This window comes from Staurois parvus, unplaced genomic scaffold (genome assembly GCF_062004578.1).
Source record: "Staurois parvus isolate SC_StPar_1 unplaced genomic scaffold, SC_StPar_1.0 ptg000206l, whole genome shotgun sequence".
Classification (NCBI taxonomy): domain Eukaryota; kingdom Metazoa; phylum Chordata; class Amphibia; order Anura; family Ranidae; genus Staurois; species Staurois parvus.
This window is the reverse complement of record NW_028318002.1, coordinates 1,192,371-1,211,423: the sequence shown is the minus strand read 5'-3', so window position 1 is coordinate 1,211,423 and position 19,053 is coordinate 1,192,371. Positions and strand designations below refer to the sequence as shown.

General features: G+C 42.5%; 1 protein-coding gene across 2 annotated transcripts in view; it reads right to left on the bottom strand.

Moving 5' to 3' along the window:
- The window catches only part of SCIMP (SLP adaptor and CSK interacting membrane protein), a 36,230-nt gene extending 24,433 nt beyond the window's left edge, over window positions 1-11,797 (bottom strand). Inside the window, exons 1-2 of one of the 2 annotated variants that reach the window (XM_089678531.1) lie at window positions 11,573-11,797; window positions 7,649-7,777 (exon numbers count right to left, since the gene is read on the bottom strand). In XM_089678531.1, coding sequence (XP_089534657.1) covers window positions 7,649-7,760 — 112 coding nt within the window. In that variant the 5' untranslated portion in view covers window positions 7,761-7,777; window positions 11,573-11,797. Of the gene's footprint in view, window positions 1-7,648; window positions 7,778-11,533 lie in introns of both variants that reach the window. The other variant, XM_089678530.1, reaches the window with a different exon arrangement.
- Window positions 11,798-19,053: the final 7,256 nt, after the last annotated feature.

Sequence of the window (19,053 nt, the reverse complement as noted above, 5' to 3'; positions counted from 1 at the left end):
AAATGCTATGAATTACGCACCTCATCAGTGTGAACCAGGGCTAAATGTTGCGCTGTAATAGCAAATTGTGGTTACATCCATTCTGTGCAGTCTCTAAGCCTTAGACTTTACAGCTTTCTGCAATAGTGCTGGAGATAATGGACTGCCTCTCTTCAGTGTTATGTGCTCTGCCCAGGCTAATTGCTCTAATGGGTCAATACTGACATTTCTTCTGTAGGTAATGCCAAATTCTGAGCCTCACTAATACATCCTTGCCAAAGATATGGAACAATATAATGCAAGCAAGGCCACTGGTATAAATATCCACATCACAAAAATCTACACAGCTCTACAAAATATTTGTTTTATACATAGCATTGTCCGTAAGGTTCCACTGGTTATAACAGGTTCTTCTATCCTTTAGAGCAGTGGTCTCCAAACTGAAGCCCTCAGGCCAGATGTGGCCCTTTGCTTGCCTTTATCCGGCCCATGGGGCACTATTCCTCCAACTGACTAAAATTATTTGGAACTATTTCTCCCAATGTCACCATCGATGGAGCACTATTCCTTTCACTAAAACCAATAATGGGGCATTTTCTACTCCCAATGGCAACAGTCTTCCATCCCCCCCCCCCCAATCCTGAAGGACAGTAATCTGTATAGAAAGTTTGGAGACCCCTGCTCTAGAGGGTGATGTGCCTTGGTTGCTTGACACTCACCAAGACACCTTAGTGGTTTTTATGGGGTACACAGCTTGGTTTACAATACAGCATTTCTACACACCTGCTCTACACTCCAACCTCACCAACTAAGCTTCACCCACTGTTTATATGGGGTCCTGCCAGAAAGGATAGGTTTGAGACATGACTTCCTCAGGGAAGTACCAGGGAATATATTAGTATCAGGAGAACCTATTAACTCATGTACAATTGTATGCTGACATACATTGATTTATTAGAACATACTGGCAATGTATCTAATATAAATCTGCAATGAAGGGATTATTTTCATTTATAATAGTCTTCCTGGGAGAAATAGTATAGATGAATTTATGCTCTTTCAAATTATTAAAACATTTAAAAAAACGTGTATAAAAAGTGCCCACATCACTCTTACAGTATCTCACAGAAGTGAGTTCACCCCTCACATTTTGTAAATATTTTATTATATCTTTTCATGTGACAACACTGAGGAAATGACACTTTGCCACAATATAAAGTAGTGATTGTACAGCTTGTATAACAGTGTAAATTTGCTGTCCCCTCAAAATAACTCAACACACAGCCATTAATGTCTAAACTGCTGGCAACAAAAGTGAGTACACCCCTAAGTGAAAATGTCCAAACTGGGCCCAAAGTATCGATATTTTGTGCGGCCGCCATTAATTTCCAGTACTGCCTTAACCCTCTTGGGCATAGAGTTCACCAGAGCTTCACAGGTTGTCACTGGAGTCCTCTTCCACTCCTCCATGATGACATCATGGAGCTGGTGGATGTTAGAAACCTTGCGCTCCTCCACCTTCTATTTGAGGATGCCCAACAGATGCTCAATAGGGTTTAGGTCTTCAGACATGCTTGGCCACTCCATCACCTTTACCCTCAGCTTCTTTAGCAAGGCAGTGGTCATCTTGGAGGTGTGTTTGGGGTCTTATGTTGTAATACGCCCCTGCAGCCCAGTCTCTGAAGGGAGGGGATCATGCTCTGCTTCAGTATGTCACAATACATATTGGCATTCATGGTTCTCTCAATGAACTGTAGCTCCCCAGTGCTGGCAGCACTCATGCAGCCCCAGACCATGACACTCCCACCACCATGCTTGACTGTAGGCAAGACATACTTGTCTTTGTACTCCTCATCTGGTTGCCGCCACAAACGCTAGAAAAAGCTAAGCTGAGCTGAGTTGAAAAAAGTTGAAGAATCTCCCTTTTTAACATCGGAACTAACTTTGGGAGATAAGACCCTTTTGGCTCTGAAACCTGATCTGCTTAACCCAAGGCGGACGGCAAGTACTTTATCCCTCTAAACTTCTTTCTGTTATCTCTTTGCTGTGCTATTGTTTTCTGTATATTTATATATATTGGCTACATCTTTTTCTGTAAATATTTTTATTGCACCCTTTTGACCTTTTAGTAATAAATCTTACTTTCTGAAAGTGTTGAACTGTTTCTAAAGCTCTTTAATGTGAACTAAGAATCCCTGCCTCTGAAAAGCGCTACTGTGTGTATGTTTTAAACTTCGGTATATCTCTGCCTGCAGTGACAGTGGTATAGCAATAATTATTCAAACATCATAGTGTTATTGCTGATATTGCCGAGTTTCCTCTTTCTCTGTACAAAAAGGAGGTGGTGGCAGTGTGAAGGGTTAATTGCGTAATTAACCTGACCCAGTAACAATCGCTCCCAGGCTGCCGGCACACAGGTTGTGGTCCATTAGCTGGAAAATCTTTGAGCAGAGTGCAGCTGGGCATGGCATTGTTACGCATGTGACAGTGCGGTTTTAGATTGGCTAGTCCTTTGGTCACGAGTTTGATGAGAGGGGCTGGGGTCTGACGCCACGATCGTCACAATAATCTTAAGGACTTACTAGTCCATAGGTGTCTTCAGTATGGAGTGAGTAGGAGTTCTCACACAAAAACCTTGGAGGCGAAAGCCATAAGCTATTCTGAAGAGCTGCTGATGACACAGCTCTGGTCCCACAGTCAGCTGGGTCGAGTTCAGTGGAAACAATGCCACTGACTTGGTAGAGAGAACCACTTTACGCGTTCTACCCTGTTGCTGACATACATGTAAAACTATTTTGTTTGGTTGTATATATAACCAAGTACTACCTTACTGTCGGTATAAAAGGTGAAAGAATCAATTCTAGTGTCCTTATCACTTCGTATGACTTTGGCAATTTCTACCACTAGCACAGCCGCACAGAGTTCAAGTCTCAATATGGTATGTACAGGTTTGGGAGTTGGTTTTGCCTTGCCTAGAACAAAACTACAGTGTGATTCTCCATTAATTCTAGGTCTTTCCATAGGCAGCAATAGCTTCAACTGATGCATCGGAGAAAATATGAATCTCTCTATAGTCAGCAGTTGAAATGGAAATTGAAACATAGCAACGTGAAATCTGAAGGTTTTCTATTGACCTCAAAGAACATCTCCACCTATCCCACTTGTGTTGTTTCTTACTAGGTAAAGGAGTATTCCAGTCTATGTTCTCAGTAGATAACTGTCTCAGCAGGCTCTTACCTTGAATGATAACTGGAGCAATGAAAACCAGCAGATCATAGATGCTGTTCACCATCGACAAGAATCCTCTCTTAGTGAAGGGTTTGTCACAAGTTGATACTTAGAAGGTGAATGTGACTTGTTTGATTTTCCACAGCAAACCCAAACTTTGATGTATGGGAGGCACATCTGTACCTAAGTCAAGGTTTTATAGACTAGTGGCATAGTCCTCAGAGGCTGTTAGATATAATCTTGTGAAGTCTAAGGTTTGCTACAGACAGCATTTCCTTTGTTCTGGTGAGAAGATTGATTGCAGATAGAAAGGATTTGAGTGTGTTGTCAACATAGAAGTTTCTTTCAACAAATTGGAAGGCATCAGATCCATATTCCTTTTCTCCAGCCTGAGCTGTTCTCCTTAGCCCATAACTTGCCACTGCAGGGGAAGGACTTTGACCAAAGATATGTACCTTCATTCAATAATCTATCACTTCCTTGTTGATGTCATTGTCTTTGTGCCATAGAAACCTGAGGTAGTCTCTGTTGCCTTTTTGACAACGAAGCAGTGAACCATTTGTTGAATGTTGGCCATTACTGCTATGGGCTCTTGTCTGAAGCAGATCAGGACTTCTATTAGACTGTTGTTCAAGTTGTGTCCAGTAAGGAGCATGTTGTTAAGAGAAACACCTTCATGCTGAGCGCTGAAATTTAGACAACTCTGATTTGGTCTGTTTTGAGTGGGTGATACATGCCAAAGGATGGAAGGTATCAGCATTCTTCTCCCTCCTTTAGTGGGGCTGCAGGCTCTTCATGATCTCTGTCAAATATATTTTGCATAAAGTCCACAATGTGCCTTTGCATCTCTGGTTTCTGCTTAAGTTGTGCTTTAAGGAGGACAATCTACTGATGGCCTGCTGAAAGTTGTTGGGCAATCTCTCTTTTGGGAGACCAAAAAGGTAGGGGTGCTACCCAGTTATTGGAGTTGTCTTGAAAGAACTCACTGTCCATTACTCTGATAAATTCTTTGTTTTTCATTGAAGGAGCCAGTATATCATCTTCATGGATTGTATTAAACACTGTAGGGCTGAGGTCGTCGTCATGGGGAGAGAAAGTACTTGTATTACCTGAGACACTATGTCAACATTTGCAGCTGGCTATCTTCTCTTTCACCCAGTAGTGATGTGGGCATGGCTCAAAGTAAGTGTTTTGGCCATTTGACAGAATATTTGTCTTTAATGATGAAACGTTGGTAGGTCTCTTCATTTTGCCTATACAGATGTTGCCTATGATGACCCAACCTAGATCTGTGCGTTGGACAAATGGGGCTCCACTGACTTGTCTGTGTACCTTGTGAACACTTAGAATGTCTCTTCCTAACAGAAGAAGGATCTGAGCATCTTTGTCAAGCTGTGGTATCTCACTTGCTATTACCTTCAGGTGAGGGTGATGGAAGGCAACAGCTGGTGTAAGATCGTATACACCTTTAGAGTCTATTCTGGTTGATCTTTGTGGCATATGTTCACCAGGCATGTCTTAGCACACAACTTATCACAGAGGTCTTCCCAACAAACTTCAGTGCAGGATGAAGAAAGTATGGTGGAATCAGGCACTTGATCTGTATTCTCCCCGCATTGCCTTGACCTGGGAGGAGAATTAACAGGTTCTGCAGAGCTTGGCTCAAGTGGATGGAGGGTTGCATATGTTCTTCTGAGCCACACTCTATGCACTTGATGGAAATATTACAGTCCTTAGCAAAATGTTCGGTAGAAGCATAACACTTGAAACATACACTTAATGTCTTTAAAAGCTCCTCACGCTCTTCAAGAGGCCTTTTCCTAAAACCGATGCATTTTTGAGGGGGTGTGTCTTCTTGTGAATGGGACACTCTCGGTTAGGGTTTTCAATCTTCCTACTCGGTTTATTTGCAGCCACAACTGTGGTGGGAGTGGGGAGGATGTCATTATTTTTCATGGATACTGGGCCTCTACGGTTTCTATAGTTGGAATGAAGATTGGTACTCTTAGGAAAGGATGACAAGAGATTGTACTCACCGTAGGAAAAAACTTGGGTCGTTCTTGTTCTCTGCAATGTTCCTGATGAATTTGCAGAAGAAAGAGAATGGAGGGAAGGAAACATTGTTCTGTTTTTTTGTATGATGACCCTAGTGTGGACCATTTTTCTTTCAAACCATACGGGAGCTTGGAGATGATCGGGTTTACCCCTCTAGCAGTGTCCAGGTAACTGAGTCCAGGTAGTTTTGGGTCTGCCTTGGCTAGCTGAAGCTCAAGGAGGTCACTCAGTCTCTGGAATTCCTTGTTGTCCTTACCAGATATCTTTGGGAAAGTTTCCAGACACATGAACAGAGCATTTTCTATAGCTTCTGGACTGCCATAACTTTGCTCTAAATCCAATGCAGCTGTGAGGACTGCTGTAGGATTGTCCATGAAAACTGATCTTAATTGGCTTAACACATGCAGCTGATAGAGGGACAAGCCATCCGATCAGCTGATCCAATTCTTCAGCAGCTGTAATACCAAGATTATTGATTGTAATTCTGAAAGCACATTTCCAACTTCTGTAGTTTTCAGGTTGGTCATCAAAACTTGTAAGACCAGTTTTTGTGAGATCTCTGCAAAGTATGTACCTCACAAACTCTGCTGTCTCAGTGGTCTCCGGCTTTATGCAAGATGTTGGCCGAACGGTGCTGATTGCGCTATGTTTGACATCACTGTTATAATACACAGGGAAATATGGTGCAGCAGATGCATTCAGGCAAGTTTCTTGCTTGAAGTCAGTTGCTCCAATGGTACGTTTATTTGAGGCTGTACTGATGACAGGAGATTGATGACTTGCTTGCAGCTTGCTCTGATGCTCTGTGACATGTGAAGGAAGGTTAGGTTGATAGGCAGGAAAGGTGTTGGAGTGATGTTGCATGCTGGAAGTTGCTGGAACCTCTTTAACTTGATGCTGCAAAGAAGTCTCTATGTTGTCAGGAGCACTGGAGACGATAGAGTGTACGCTGCAGTGGCTTATAACATAGTCTGTAGTGCGTTTGAGGGGATCTTCAATATCCACTATGTTTAGGTTAATGCTGTCTTTCTCACTTGCACCTCTGTGTGCACTGATAGCTTGTTCTAGGACCCTTAGTTTTGCCATAGCTGTATCATGTTTACACTGTTCATCTAATATTTCTATTGCTGCTCTTTCGCGTGCTGACTGAGTTTCCACCCCTGTTCTTTGGCATGCTGACTGAGTTTCCAACTCTGCTCTTTGGCGGGCTGACTGAGTTTCTAACTCTTCTCTCTTTTTTGCATATGCGGCCTGCACCTTGCTGGCTTCCACTTCAGTGCGGACACTAATAAATCGCTCACTGAGTGTAGAGCGTCTTGAACTATGGGATTTGGAGGACTTTTTAGAATGTCTTCTGTGAGATGCAGTGTCTTGTAGTAGCTTTATCTTTGTTTCTGCCTTTAATTTGGTTTGCTGGATAAAACTGTCTGTTTCTCAATTGAGAACATGCCAGTTGTTTAATTCCTCTAATGAATCTTCTGTGGTCTTACTCTGTAAAACATTATTGAACTTGTTGCTGGTAAACTGATAAAGCTCATATGAGGCAGAAAGCTGTTGGATGGCGCCCTCTCGTGGCCGTACTCCATGTTCAACAGACAGTGAATTAGACTGAGTAACAACCTTTTCCCATAATAACTTAAAGCTAGTTGTTAGTTCAGTTATTAAAGTTTCATAATTTTCCATCATTTTCCAAGTTGGTTTAACTGAGTGTTTGGGTAACACAGCTGGATCAGATTCTTGGTCCGCTGTGTGTGACATCTCTTCACAGACAGAGCCCTCATGTTGACACAAGCAGATAATGAATAGAGATAAGCAAGCAGGAAAGTTGTGCCTGGGCTTAGTTTATGGAGGCTTACACATGCTCCTGCCCTATTCTTGCTTTGCAATGAGAGCAATAAATCTTGTCTGTATCAGTACTGTCACCCAGGAATCTTGTAAATACACTGTAACTCTGTTTTTCTACTGTACTGACTCAACTGCAAGTCCATAAACTTTATCTCCAGTGATGTATATGGCTATACAATGTGGTGTTGACTCTATCTCTTGCATCGGGTCAGACAGTTTAACTCAATTAAAAACTCACATGTTGAGGAAGTCAGACGAGGAAAACCATTCGACTGTTCCGTTTAATGGAGGATAATCATAGGTAGAAAAACGTTAATGTTGTAACCCTCATGGAAAGATGCATTCAGGAAGACAGGATACTGTGGAATGACTACCAGAGAGAGGTAGGGGGGAGGGGTATACACAAATACAGTGAGAGAAACAGTTCAGCTTAGACAGGAGGAGACAGCTTAAATACACAGAGCAATAATAAACAAGTGATGGTCACAGAGAAATAATAATAAATCAAATAGTCTTAACACAACAGTCAGTGTGTACTTACTTTTTGATAACTGATTTCTGCACACACAAATCATAGCAAAGGAGATGATTGCTGTTAAAAGGATAATGCCACCAAACAACAGAAGCCAAAAATATTGCCTATACCATGGCATCGCTATTACCGTTTCAACTGTAAAAGACAATAAGAATAATCAATTATCAAACACACCTCAAAATATGACATATTTTCCTGTCTTGCTACTTGCTCTTTACAAGTCAATAATACCATTATGTACAAACGTTGCTCATAGAGAAGCTGCTGCCTGAGATCCTGAGACACATAGACCGGGACATTTTGACAGACGGATTCCAAAAACACAGCTGCATACTAGTATACACATAACATACTAGGTTAAGGTATGTAATTAAGTTTTTTTGTACCTATCTAGTAAGTTCAAGCTCTGCAACTGGATAAGAGAAATCTGTTATAGTTTAAATTATGGAAGCTACAACTTCTGATCTGGTCTGAAAATGCTAGCTTCTGGCAGTCAGCAGACCCTCTGCATCATCGCATACAGTAAAGGGCTAACAACCCTGCATTGTACACAATGAGTCAGGTGTGCAACCACAGCTAGGAGCACCTTGGAAAGGAGACTGGTATGGACTTCACTCATAGTAGCTGAATTCCTGGAGTTCACTTTTTAATTATTATTATTGCAGGTACTTATATAGAGCCATCAACTTGCACAGCGCTTTACATAGAGTGTGCATTCACATCAGTCCCTAATCCTCAACGGGTGCACAATCTTAGGTCCCTAACTCACATTCATACATACACGTACTAGGGCCAATTTAAACAGGATCTAATTAACCTACCAGCATGTCTTTGGAGTGTGGGAGGAAACCCATGTAGACACAGGGAGAACATGCAAACTCCAGGCAGGTGGTGCCATGGTTGGGTTTAAAACTGACCACCCTAGTGCTGCCAGGTAGAAGTGCTAACTACTTATCCAGTGTGCTGTTAAATACTTCCTGAAACTCTACAAGTGAAGTACACAGAAAGCCTTCCTATAAGTCTTAGAAATGTGGGCAATATAAGTTATACAGGCATCCACATACATTCCCTTGTGAGACTTGTTGGAGTATATGAATTAGCAATTAAAACTTTGTGGTTTTAGACAGACCCAGTTATAATGGCAGGTCCATTGCTGCTTGATTTACAGTTACTATAATAACAAGATCATAGGAACTTTGATCTAAGGGAAAACTCCTCTAGGTTTATGTGAAGCAGTACTGGTTGTGAAAAATGTGACTTTCCTAAAGGTAGACTGCGTGAGATGACTGTAGCCATATTGGCACAATTGCAATAAAAACAACTGAATACTGTCTATACTTTTTTTATTTGACCTAACATTCACATTTTCAGGACAAGCTTTTGGATGCACCTGTTTCTTTTAGGGTGCAAGCATTGCTATGCTTGTCCAGAAAATTTTTATGTTAGTGCAAATGAAGAATGTAACGTGGACAATACTCAGTTGTTTTTGTCTACAGGTAAATTTCATGAAGGCAGTACTTATATTCTGTGTAAATAAACCATAACATTATTTGATAAATTGAGTGTAAAATGGGTAATAAATTATTCAAGTGAAGAGCAAGGAGATGCTTATTAATTTGGCCATACGCAGAGGGAATTTAATCAAGAACCAGCCAAAATTTATGCTCTGGGTGGCCATGTCAGCATCCTCCCACCTGACTTCCTTCAATCTGACAATCAGAAGGGTGGGGTGGGTAATTTTCAGCCAAATAGGGACTGCATTTAATCAGATGCTGCCACCGTTCTGGTATTCTGATAGTGATGGGTGTGCATACAATAGCTGTAGGAAAGATTAGTCCAGCCATGCTGAGAATTGAGTGATTTCTCTTGTTCAGCAGCATATGGCCAGTTTTAGCTTAATACAGAAGCTTAATACAGAAGTAGGAAACAGCTTTTAGTCATAAAAGACATATAAAGTAAAATAAAATATTGCATAAATAAACATAGCAATAATATTACACAAAATTAGATTGGAACACAGGTACCACTAGTGGAGTAGGTAGTCATAATGATCAGACATTATGTCTTAGGTAATCAGTATCACAAACAGAAGACACAGAAAAAAAACATACAGAGGACATTTGCAGCATTATAACAGTATATTAAAAGAACAATGTAGGAATGTGGCATGATAATATATTATAGTGATAAAAGTCTGTTATAAATAATATAAACACTGAACTAATGTCAATAAAGGGGTTAGCTTTGGGCACTAATAGATAATCTGGAATAGGTTAAGAATGTTTTTAAGCCTAAAAGCATAGATATAAAATAATGTTCCCAGTCTAGAAAAATGGCATAGTAAATAATAAATTAAAGTGTATCTAAAATCAAGAACAGAAATTAGGCATAAAATCACTTTAATGCAGATGGCAAGCTAAACTTGTACTGCAAAGCTCCTGGGACATCTATGTCATCAATCCCAGGAGTCTTCATCTGATGCACCTGCACGCATAGCACACCTCATGATTACTGCGCAGGTGCGAGATCTGGAGGTGCATGCTGGGTAGCCAGCTACATGAAATCCAGGAAATTAAGCTTCAGCAGCCCAAATCCTGCATGGCTGCAATCGAGGGGGACAAAATAAAAATAAGTAGTTTGTAAGTAGTTACAATGTGTACATGGGTATGAGGAATTACAACAATCTCTGCAATGTTGGTTAGGAGATTGGAACTCTGCTTTAATCTTCCTCCACTAAAAATATAACAATTTACAAAGTACCCCTTTTGACTCAATTATAGATAGATATACTGTATATATATATATATATATATATATATATATATATACAGTGCTCAGCATAAATGAGTACACCCCTTTTAAAAAATAAGATTTTAATCAATATCTCAATGAACACAAGAACAATTCCAAAATGAGTTTTATAGAACATTTGTTTAGCTCATTACGCGAAAGTAAGGTTAATAATATCTTACATTGCAAAATCTTCAGTTTTACTCAAGTTAGTTGATGCAAAAATGAATACACCCCACAACAAAAACTACATCTAGTATTTTGTATGACCTCCATGATTTGTAAGGACAGCACCAAGTCTTCAAGGCATGGAATTAACATGTTTTCGTCATATTGCAACATCTATCTTTTTCCATTCTTCAAGAACGACCTCCTTTAGAGCCTGGATGCTGGATGGAGAACGTGTGTTTACTTTTTGTGGGGTTTTTTTTGTTGTTTTCTGTCACATTTTCTTAATGGTATTTAGGGATTCAGGAAATTGTAAGCATTGAATCACTGAGCTATATTAGTTTAAATCACATTGGGTTTTATCAAAGCATATAGCAGCTGACTGTAAGGTGAATGGGCTGCCCTATGCTGTAGTGTGAGAAACATGGGAAAAAGTGTGAAAAAAATATAAGCATGACCCCCAGGTGTAAAGAATAAATAAATACATAAGTAAATAGCTTTTTTGTTTGCAGTTTTGTGGTGCCATGGCTGTTAATCAGTATATTGATACTGCAATGTAAATAGCAGTACTGTCATATCATTATATGTAAGAGTGCAAGGCAGGATCAGTCTCTAAAGTTACTATGCAATAAGATGTGGCAATGACTGCTTGCTTCTAGGCAGTGAATTGTATTGTCTTATGGCCTGTCGCTGTATACAGCATAAACTGTGTACAAGCATATTTAACTTTCTTTGAGCCTATATAAATCCCAATGCATTGCAAAGATGTCCCCTTAACATAGGAAATTACAAGATACAGCAAACTCATATACTCATCATGAGGACTACAGATTGTGTTTAGCACACAAAACAGTGTTTCTTAATCTTATGACAAATAAGTATCTAGAGAATACATTAAGCCAAACATTGATACTAATAACTATATAAACATACCTTTTTATGTAGCCAATAGCAACAATTATAACAACTTACAGTCTTTTCAGGCAATCCTATTTATGTGTCCACTCCAGTCTTTTTAAGCTACTTCTCATCGCAGCAGTATAAAGCAATTGAATTGAGTAACATGCAAGCGGTACTATATTTTGAAACAGTCATTCTGACTTCCTCGTTGGTGCTATTTACGTGTAAATGACTTTAACAAACATTCCATGAATTCATGATTGCATTCAATATTGATGCTTTATGTGAAGATTTAGAGCCCAGTGACACTGATCTGACCGCAGCTTCCAGAAAACAAGAACACCCATATGTCATAACATTGTTTTTAGAGATTCACTGACATATTGCTTTCACCTCTATAATCATTGAAAAATAATCCCATTGTGATCACAGTATAATTTACTATTCACCTTAAAGAGGAACTTCAGTCCCCTCAAGGGGAAGAATGGGGTTAGGGTAGAAGGATGAGATGCTTGTAATGGTGGGGATTTTTGTTTGGGGAATTTGTACTCTTGGTTAAGATTTTTGCCAGGGGAGGGGGGAATTTTTCTTGGTAGGAGGCAGGGAGGCATTCTTCCATTTGGGTTGGCTGAATAGGTGCAGTGGGAGTAGACTTGAACTCTGCACTCAGTAAACAGGACTGTACAATTCATATGCTATGCTCTATGTTACATACTTATGGATGCTGCCCTCTCATACTACTGTACATACCCTGACCACAACACTCTGTACACGGAGCTATACATTACATACTTCTAACCACTGCACTTTGTATGATGGCCTGTGTGTTATATACTATTGACTCCTGCATTCTGTGCTTTATACACTACTGACCCCTACATTCTGTACATGGCACATTTTTTTGCCATGTACATTTTTTTTGGGCCCTCATAGCTGCCACCCCCCCGAGCCCCCCACTCTGAGAAATACAATAAATAGCAGCTAGACTCAAAATCAGTTTACTGCAGCAGATCAGGCAGCGATTGGTTGCCAGAGGTTACAGCCAGGGGCGTATCAACCGCAAGGCAAACAAGGCATTTGCCTAGGGTGGCAATTTTTAGGGGGGGTGGCACCACTCCCCCGGAAGAAGGGACCTTTTGAGAAGCGGCAGACAGAGCCATACAGGGATGCCATCAGAGGGGTACCTTCGGTACTCTTGCAGTGGCCCGGACAGCAGGAGGATCGATGCGGGGGAGGGCAGTTGCAGAGTGATGCTTCTGTACCTCTCCCTCCAGCAGCTGATGAGCCAGGACCATGGGAACAGCCTGGAGCAGGGAGAGGAGAGGACCCGGAGGAGGTGAGCTGTGCTGTGCTGTGTTCTGTGGGATCTCTCTGCCTCCCTCCCTACACTGACAGATCATATGGGACTGCACACACCTCCCCCACTTCCTGCTGCACGGAGATCAGCAGAGAGAGAGAGGGAAGAGAGGGGGAGGAGGAAGAGAGAGAGAAGAGAGAGAGGGGAGGGGAGAGAGGGAAGAGAGAGAGAGGGAGAGAGGAGAGAGGGGGGAAGAGAGAGGGGGGAGAGGGAGAAGAGAGAGAAGGGAGAGAGAGAAGAGAGAGGGGGAGAGAAAGGAGAGAGAGAAGCGAGGGGGGGAGGGGGAGATAGGGGAGAGGGGGGAAGAGAGAGGGGGGGAGAGAAGGAAGAGAGAGAGAGGGGGGAGAGAGGGGAGAGAGAAGAGAGTGAGGGAAGAGAGAAAGAGAAGAGAGAGGGAAAAGAGAGAGGGAGGGGAAGGGAGAGAGAAGAGAGAGGGGAGCAAGGGAAGAGAGAGAGAAGAGGGAGGGGGGGAAGAGAGAGAGAGGAGAGGGGGAAGAGAGAGAGAGAGGAGAGGGGGAAGAGAGAGAGAGAGAGAGAGAGAGAGAGGGGGGGGAAGAGATAGGGAACAAAGAGAGAAAGAGAGGGAAGAGAGGGAACAGAGAGAGAGAAGGATGAGAGAGAGGGGGAGAGGGAAGAGAGAGGGATGAGAGAGAGGGGAGAGAGAGGGGAAGAGAGAGGGGGGGAAGGGGAAGAGAGAGGGAAGAGAGAGAGGGAAGAGATAGGGAATGAAGAGAGAGAGGGGGGTGAGAGAGAGGGGGTGAGAAGAGAGAGAGGGGGAGAAGAGAGCGAGGAGGAGAGATAGAAGAGAGAGAGGGGAGAGAGGGGAGATAGAGAGGAGAGAGAGGAAAGAGAGAGAGAGAATAGAGAGAGATAGGGAAGAGAGGGGGAGTGAGGGAGAGAGAGAGGGGGGTGGAAAAGAGAGGAAAAGAGAGGAGAGGGGGGGTGGAAAAGAGAGGAGAGAGAGAGGGGGGGAGAGAAGAGGGGAGAGAGGGAAGAGAGAGAGAGAAGAGAGGGGGAAGAGAGAGGGAAGAGAGGGAATGAAGAGAGAAATAGAGGGAAGAGAGAGAGGGGGAAGAGAGAGGGAATGAAGAGAGAAAGAGAGGGAAGAAAGAGGGGGAAGAGAGAGAGGGGGAAGAGAGAGGGAGGGAAGAGACAGAGGGGAAGGAAGAGAGAGGGGGAGAATGAAGAAAGAGAGGGATGAGAGAAAGAGAGAAGAGGGGAGAGGGGGAAGAGAGAGAGAGAGAAGAGAGAGAGAGGAGTGGGGGAAGAGAGAGGGAATGAAGAGAGAAAGAGATGGAAGAGAGAGAGGGGGAAGAGAGAGGGAATGAAGAGAGAAAGAGAGGGAAGAGAGAGAGGGGGAAGAGAGGGAGAGTGGGAAGAGAGAGGGAACAAAGAGAGAGAGAGAAGATACAGGGGGAGGGAAGAGAGAGGGGGGTGAGAGAGTGAAGAGAGAGAGGAATGAGAGAGAGAGGGAAGAGAGAGGAGAAGGGGAAAAGAGAGGGAAGGGAGAGGGAAGAGAGAGGGAATGAAGAGAGAGAGGGGGGGGAAGGGGGGGAAGAGAGAGGAGGAGAGAGAGAGGGGGAAAAGAGAGGGCGAAGAGAGGTAGGGGGGAGAGAGAGGGGGGCGAGAGTGAGGGGAGAGAGAGAGAGGAGAGGGAGAAGGAAGAGAGAGGGGGGGAGAGGAAAGAGGGGGCGAGAGAGAGGGAAGAGAGGGAGAAAGAGAGAGAGAATCATATATATATATATATATACATACACACGCACATACACACAGTTATTGACTCTCTCGCTCTCTCATTGGGGGGGGGGGCACAAAATTTTTGTGTTGCCTAGGGCAGCACAAAGTCTAAATACACCACTGGTTACAGCATATCATTATTGCTCACTGACTGGTTCCTTGAGGTTACAGCACGCATTACGGCTCACTGATCAGTTGCTAGAGCTTACAACACATTATTTCTGCTTGCTGATTGGTTGTTAGAGGTTACTGCAAATCATTACTGCTCACTGATTAATTGCTCGAGGGTACTGCGCATCCTTACCACTCACCCCTTGGTTCTTAGAAGTTACTTAACATCATTACCACTCACTGATTGGTTGCTAGAGATTACAGCACACAATCTCCTTCCTTCCGCACACCACAGATGGTGGAGGGGACTAGACCCACCAATAGATAGACAATTCTAGAACTTGTTATTAGCAATGAGCATAGTAGAGAACACACAACTATCAACGTTGACTGAGTGCAGATAGGAACAGAGCCCAATGTGGGCAGCATCTCCAAGGATGGGCTGCCAGGGTACATAAAGAGTGCAGGGTTGAAGGGGCACTACGTACAGACTGCAGGGTTGAGGGGTGCACTTTGTACGAAGTGCAGGGTTGAGGGGTGCGCTGTATACAGAGTTCAGGGTTGCGTTGTGTATGGAGTTCAGTGTTGCGGTGTGTATGCAGTGCAGGATTGAGGGGTGTGCTATGTATGCAGTGCAGGGTTGAGGGGTGTGCTATGTATGAAGTGCAGGGTTGAGGGGTGCGCTATGTACGGAGTGCAGGGTTGAGGGGTGCGCTGTGTATGGAGTGCAGGGTTGAGGAGTGCGCTGTGTATGGAGTGTAGGGTTGAGGGGTGCTCTATGTATGAAGTGCAGGGTTGAGGGGTGTGCTGTGTTCGGAGTTCAGGGTTACACTGTGTATGGAGTGCAAGATTGAGGGCTGCCCTGTGTACGGAGTGCAGGGTTGAGGGGTGCGCTATGTAGGGAAAAAAATGTCAGTGGCCTCCACCTGTAAAATCATTCCTATTGTGGGGATCGTCTCTTTGTTGCCCATCTAGTGCACCTGTTAATTTCATTAACACCAAAGCAGCTGAAACTGATTAACAACCCTCTGCTACTTAACTGACCAGATCAATATCCCAGGAGTTTAATTGAATTGATGCTATACTCTGATTAAAATGTGTTCCTTTAATTTTTTGAGCAGGTATACTTCCATACCTGTAACAAACTGCTTACTCTACGGCCCCTGAAGAGGATAAGAAGCCACATTTTGAGGTTAGAACAAAGATTTCTTAGTTTGCAGAAAGGGTTATTTACTGTAAGAGAGTAAAAAATGCAACCACCCCTCAAGGAAGTGGTCCTAGCTGAGAGTGTCAACAATTTGAAAAACTTTTAGATGTCTTCCTCAGTAAGAAGAATGTACAGGGTTATGGGAATTGTTAGAGAATATAAATCACACACATAGGTTGAACTGGCTGGATCTGTGTCTTTTTTTTCAACATTATAAACTATGTAACTATGTAGCAAAGTATCATCTCTGTTTATTTTCTGTGTGATGAAAAGCGTATGTAGTAAGAGAGAATCATTTTAAAAGACAAAAAAAGATTGTGCTGAGGTTTATACAGTATATATGTGTCTGTGAGGTTTTGACATACTAAATAAGGCAAATTTTGAGGATGCAAGGACTGTGGCACATGTGTGTCATGCATACAGTGAGTAGGCTCAGGTTTTGTTTAGCCATCTTGCCTTGTTAGTACAGTTTCACCACGCTCCTCAGGGTGTCCAAGGATGCTCCAGGTCTTTCACAATCCCAACAATGCCCCTGGCCCCTGGCCTGTTCTTTTGTTGCTTTTGCTCACATGTACAAAGCCTGATTTTGCCAAGTGCCATGGTTACGTTTATTAGCAGATAGATTTACTTTCAGAGGATTTGCCATTGATTGCACATGGCACTTCTGTGTGCTTCACAGGAATATATGTGAGTCAGCAGGAAATGGTTCAGCTTCCCACAACAGAATGAGTAAGAATCTGATGAAAGTTCTTGCTCATTAAGTGTTACAGTGTCTAGGGTTAGTGTGGACTTTTAGGGTTTATTTACTAAAGCCAAATAAAGAACTTGGTGAATACGGTGAAGCTCTGTTGACTTCCATCATCCAGTCACCTGTGAGCAATAATGCTATATTTTTTAATGTCTTTGCAAGTGATTGGTTATTCTTTGTTAAGTAAAATTTCATCATGTTGCACTACCCCCCTTAGGAGTCGCTGACGTTTTGGGTCCCCTTATAGTCCTGCACAGCCAGGCAACATGCATTTTTCCATTCCGCACAGCGGGCTCCCAGCCCAGAGACTGGGTTCTCACTGAAAGCCCTGGGTCCTGTTCTAACGATCTGGACCCAGAACTCCTGATTCTGGGTCACCTGATCGATGTGATAGCCTCTGATTGGCTTTCACAGTTATCAGTCACTCTGAAGCCCACCCAACTTGTTTTCTCTCTCTGAATGGAGGAGAGAAATACATTGTAACTCCCTCTGTCCTTTTACAGAGTAAAAAAAAGTGTGTGTGTAAAAAAAAATAAATAACAATTTACCAGCAAATGAAAGTCCAGTTAGTCCTGATGCATAATCCACCTGGATGCACAAAGTATGTACAGTTTTACTAACACATGGAAAAGTTGACAAATTGTGCTTAGTCTTTAAGATTTGTTTTACCCTTAGATGCGAAGGGGTTAATATACTGTAAGTTATAGTAACTACCTATCTGTCTGATGATCTGGTTGACTGCCTAGCCTGTTAAAGGAGTAAAAAGCATCTAGTGTTGTCACAAACATGCTCGTATGTGTCTGTGCTGCAATATGCCTTTACACACCAGTCACACCAATCTGACTTTGAAATCGTGCGGCTTCCAGTGAAGTTGCATGATTTCAAAGTCAGATGTTATTCCAACTTGAGGTGCGACTTGCAAGACCTCTGTGACTTGCAAGACAAAGATGTCTATGCAAGTCGCACCAGAAGTAGTGCATGTGCTACTTTAGAAATCGGTGCTGCTCCGAACAACTCAGAATCGCACCGATATGACTGCTTTAATTGCGGAAAATAGGGTGTGCCTTATCATGTGATTTGCAATACGCATGGCATGGCAAATCGCATGGCAAGTCGCACCTGCTGTGACCAGGCACTTAATCTACTAAATAAAGACAGCAAGCCCACCTAAAACAGCACTACCAGCCAGGGCTAAAGGACAGTGGAATAGAAAATGGCTCCAAGGACAGAGCTCTACTGCCTGTCTGTGGAAACTAAGCATACAGCAATGTACTTTTAAGACAGTATTGTACTGTGGTCAGCTCTGGGAAACTGATACTGGTTTGTCTTTATTTTCTTATTATAGGAAATCAAAGGATTGTTATGCATTTTTTATCCTGGTAGCAGTTCTGTAAACAATCAGCCACACCAGGCCATAAATGTAAAACAGATACAGATGCTCCCTATTTCCTTGATGGTTAGTGGAAATATAATGCCCCCTATTACATTTGTGGTCAATGGAAAATAGAGCCAACATACATTGGTGGTCATTGGAGGAATTGGAAATTATTTTCAAACTGACCAACTCTCTCTTACCACTAATGTAATTAAATCCCCCCACTACATTGGTGGGAGGAAAATGTCTTGTCTTACATTGGCATCACGCTGAGAATAATGCTGAGAATATTCTCCCACTGATCACCAATACAAAATTGGAGTTTTTCTCCCTCTAATCATTATTATAATAGGGGACATTAAATTTCCAATGACCGCCGATTGCATAGGAATGTAAGTGGACATTTAACACCCCACTGTCCACCAAAGGATATAAAATAAGCTTGTATTGGGAGCTACCATCTTACTTTTATCACAACTTCCCTTTGTAGGGATCTGCTGCCCTCTACTGTTAGCTGCTAATATCACAGTGTTATGTATAATTAAGGGTTCTTGCATAGCAAGACCACTTACTGTTATCTCACATATATATTCTTATTATTATAGCCAAATTTACCACCCTAACTCCTCCCACAGTTTTTACACTACATAGACAGTAATATACCGAAACATGCGGATTGTTCCCAATTGGTGTGCTATTACTTTGTGGAACATTTCGCCGAATGCTTCACAAAATATCGGCATTTTTGTGTTGAAATTGGTCCCATAGGAATGAATGGCGGAATGTTCAAAACTAGAGTGGGAGCTGACAAAAGCTAGAGTGTGAGCTGAAAAATCAGGACATGATTTCTAAACTGCCATCACTCCCTCATTTTCAAGCCCACCTACACAAATCTTATATCAAACCGTTCAGCTATCCCTACTGCCACTAAAAATGTCCACGACTAAGCCATAGTCCTGATAGTTTTCACAATATGACCATTTTGTTTGCAACTCATGCCGCCCATTGACATTCATTG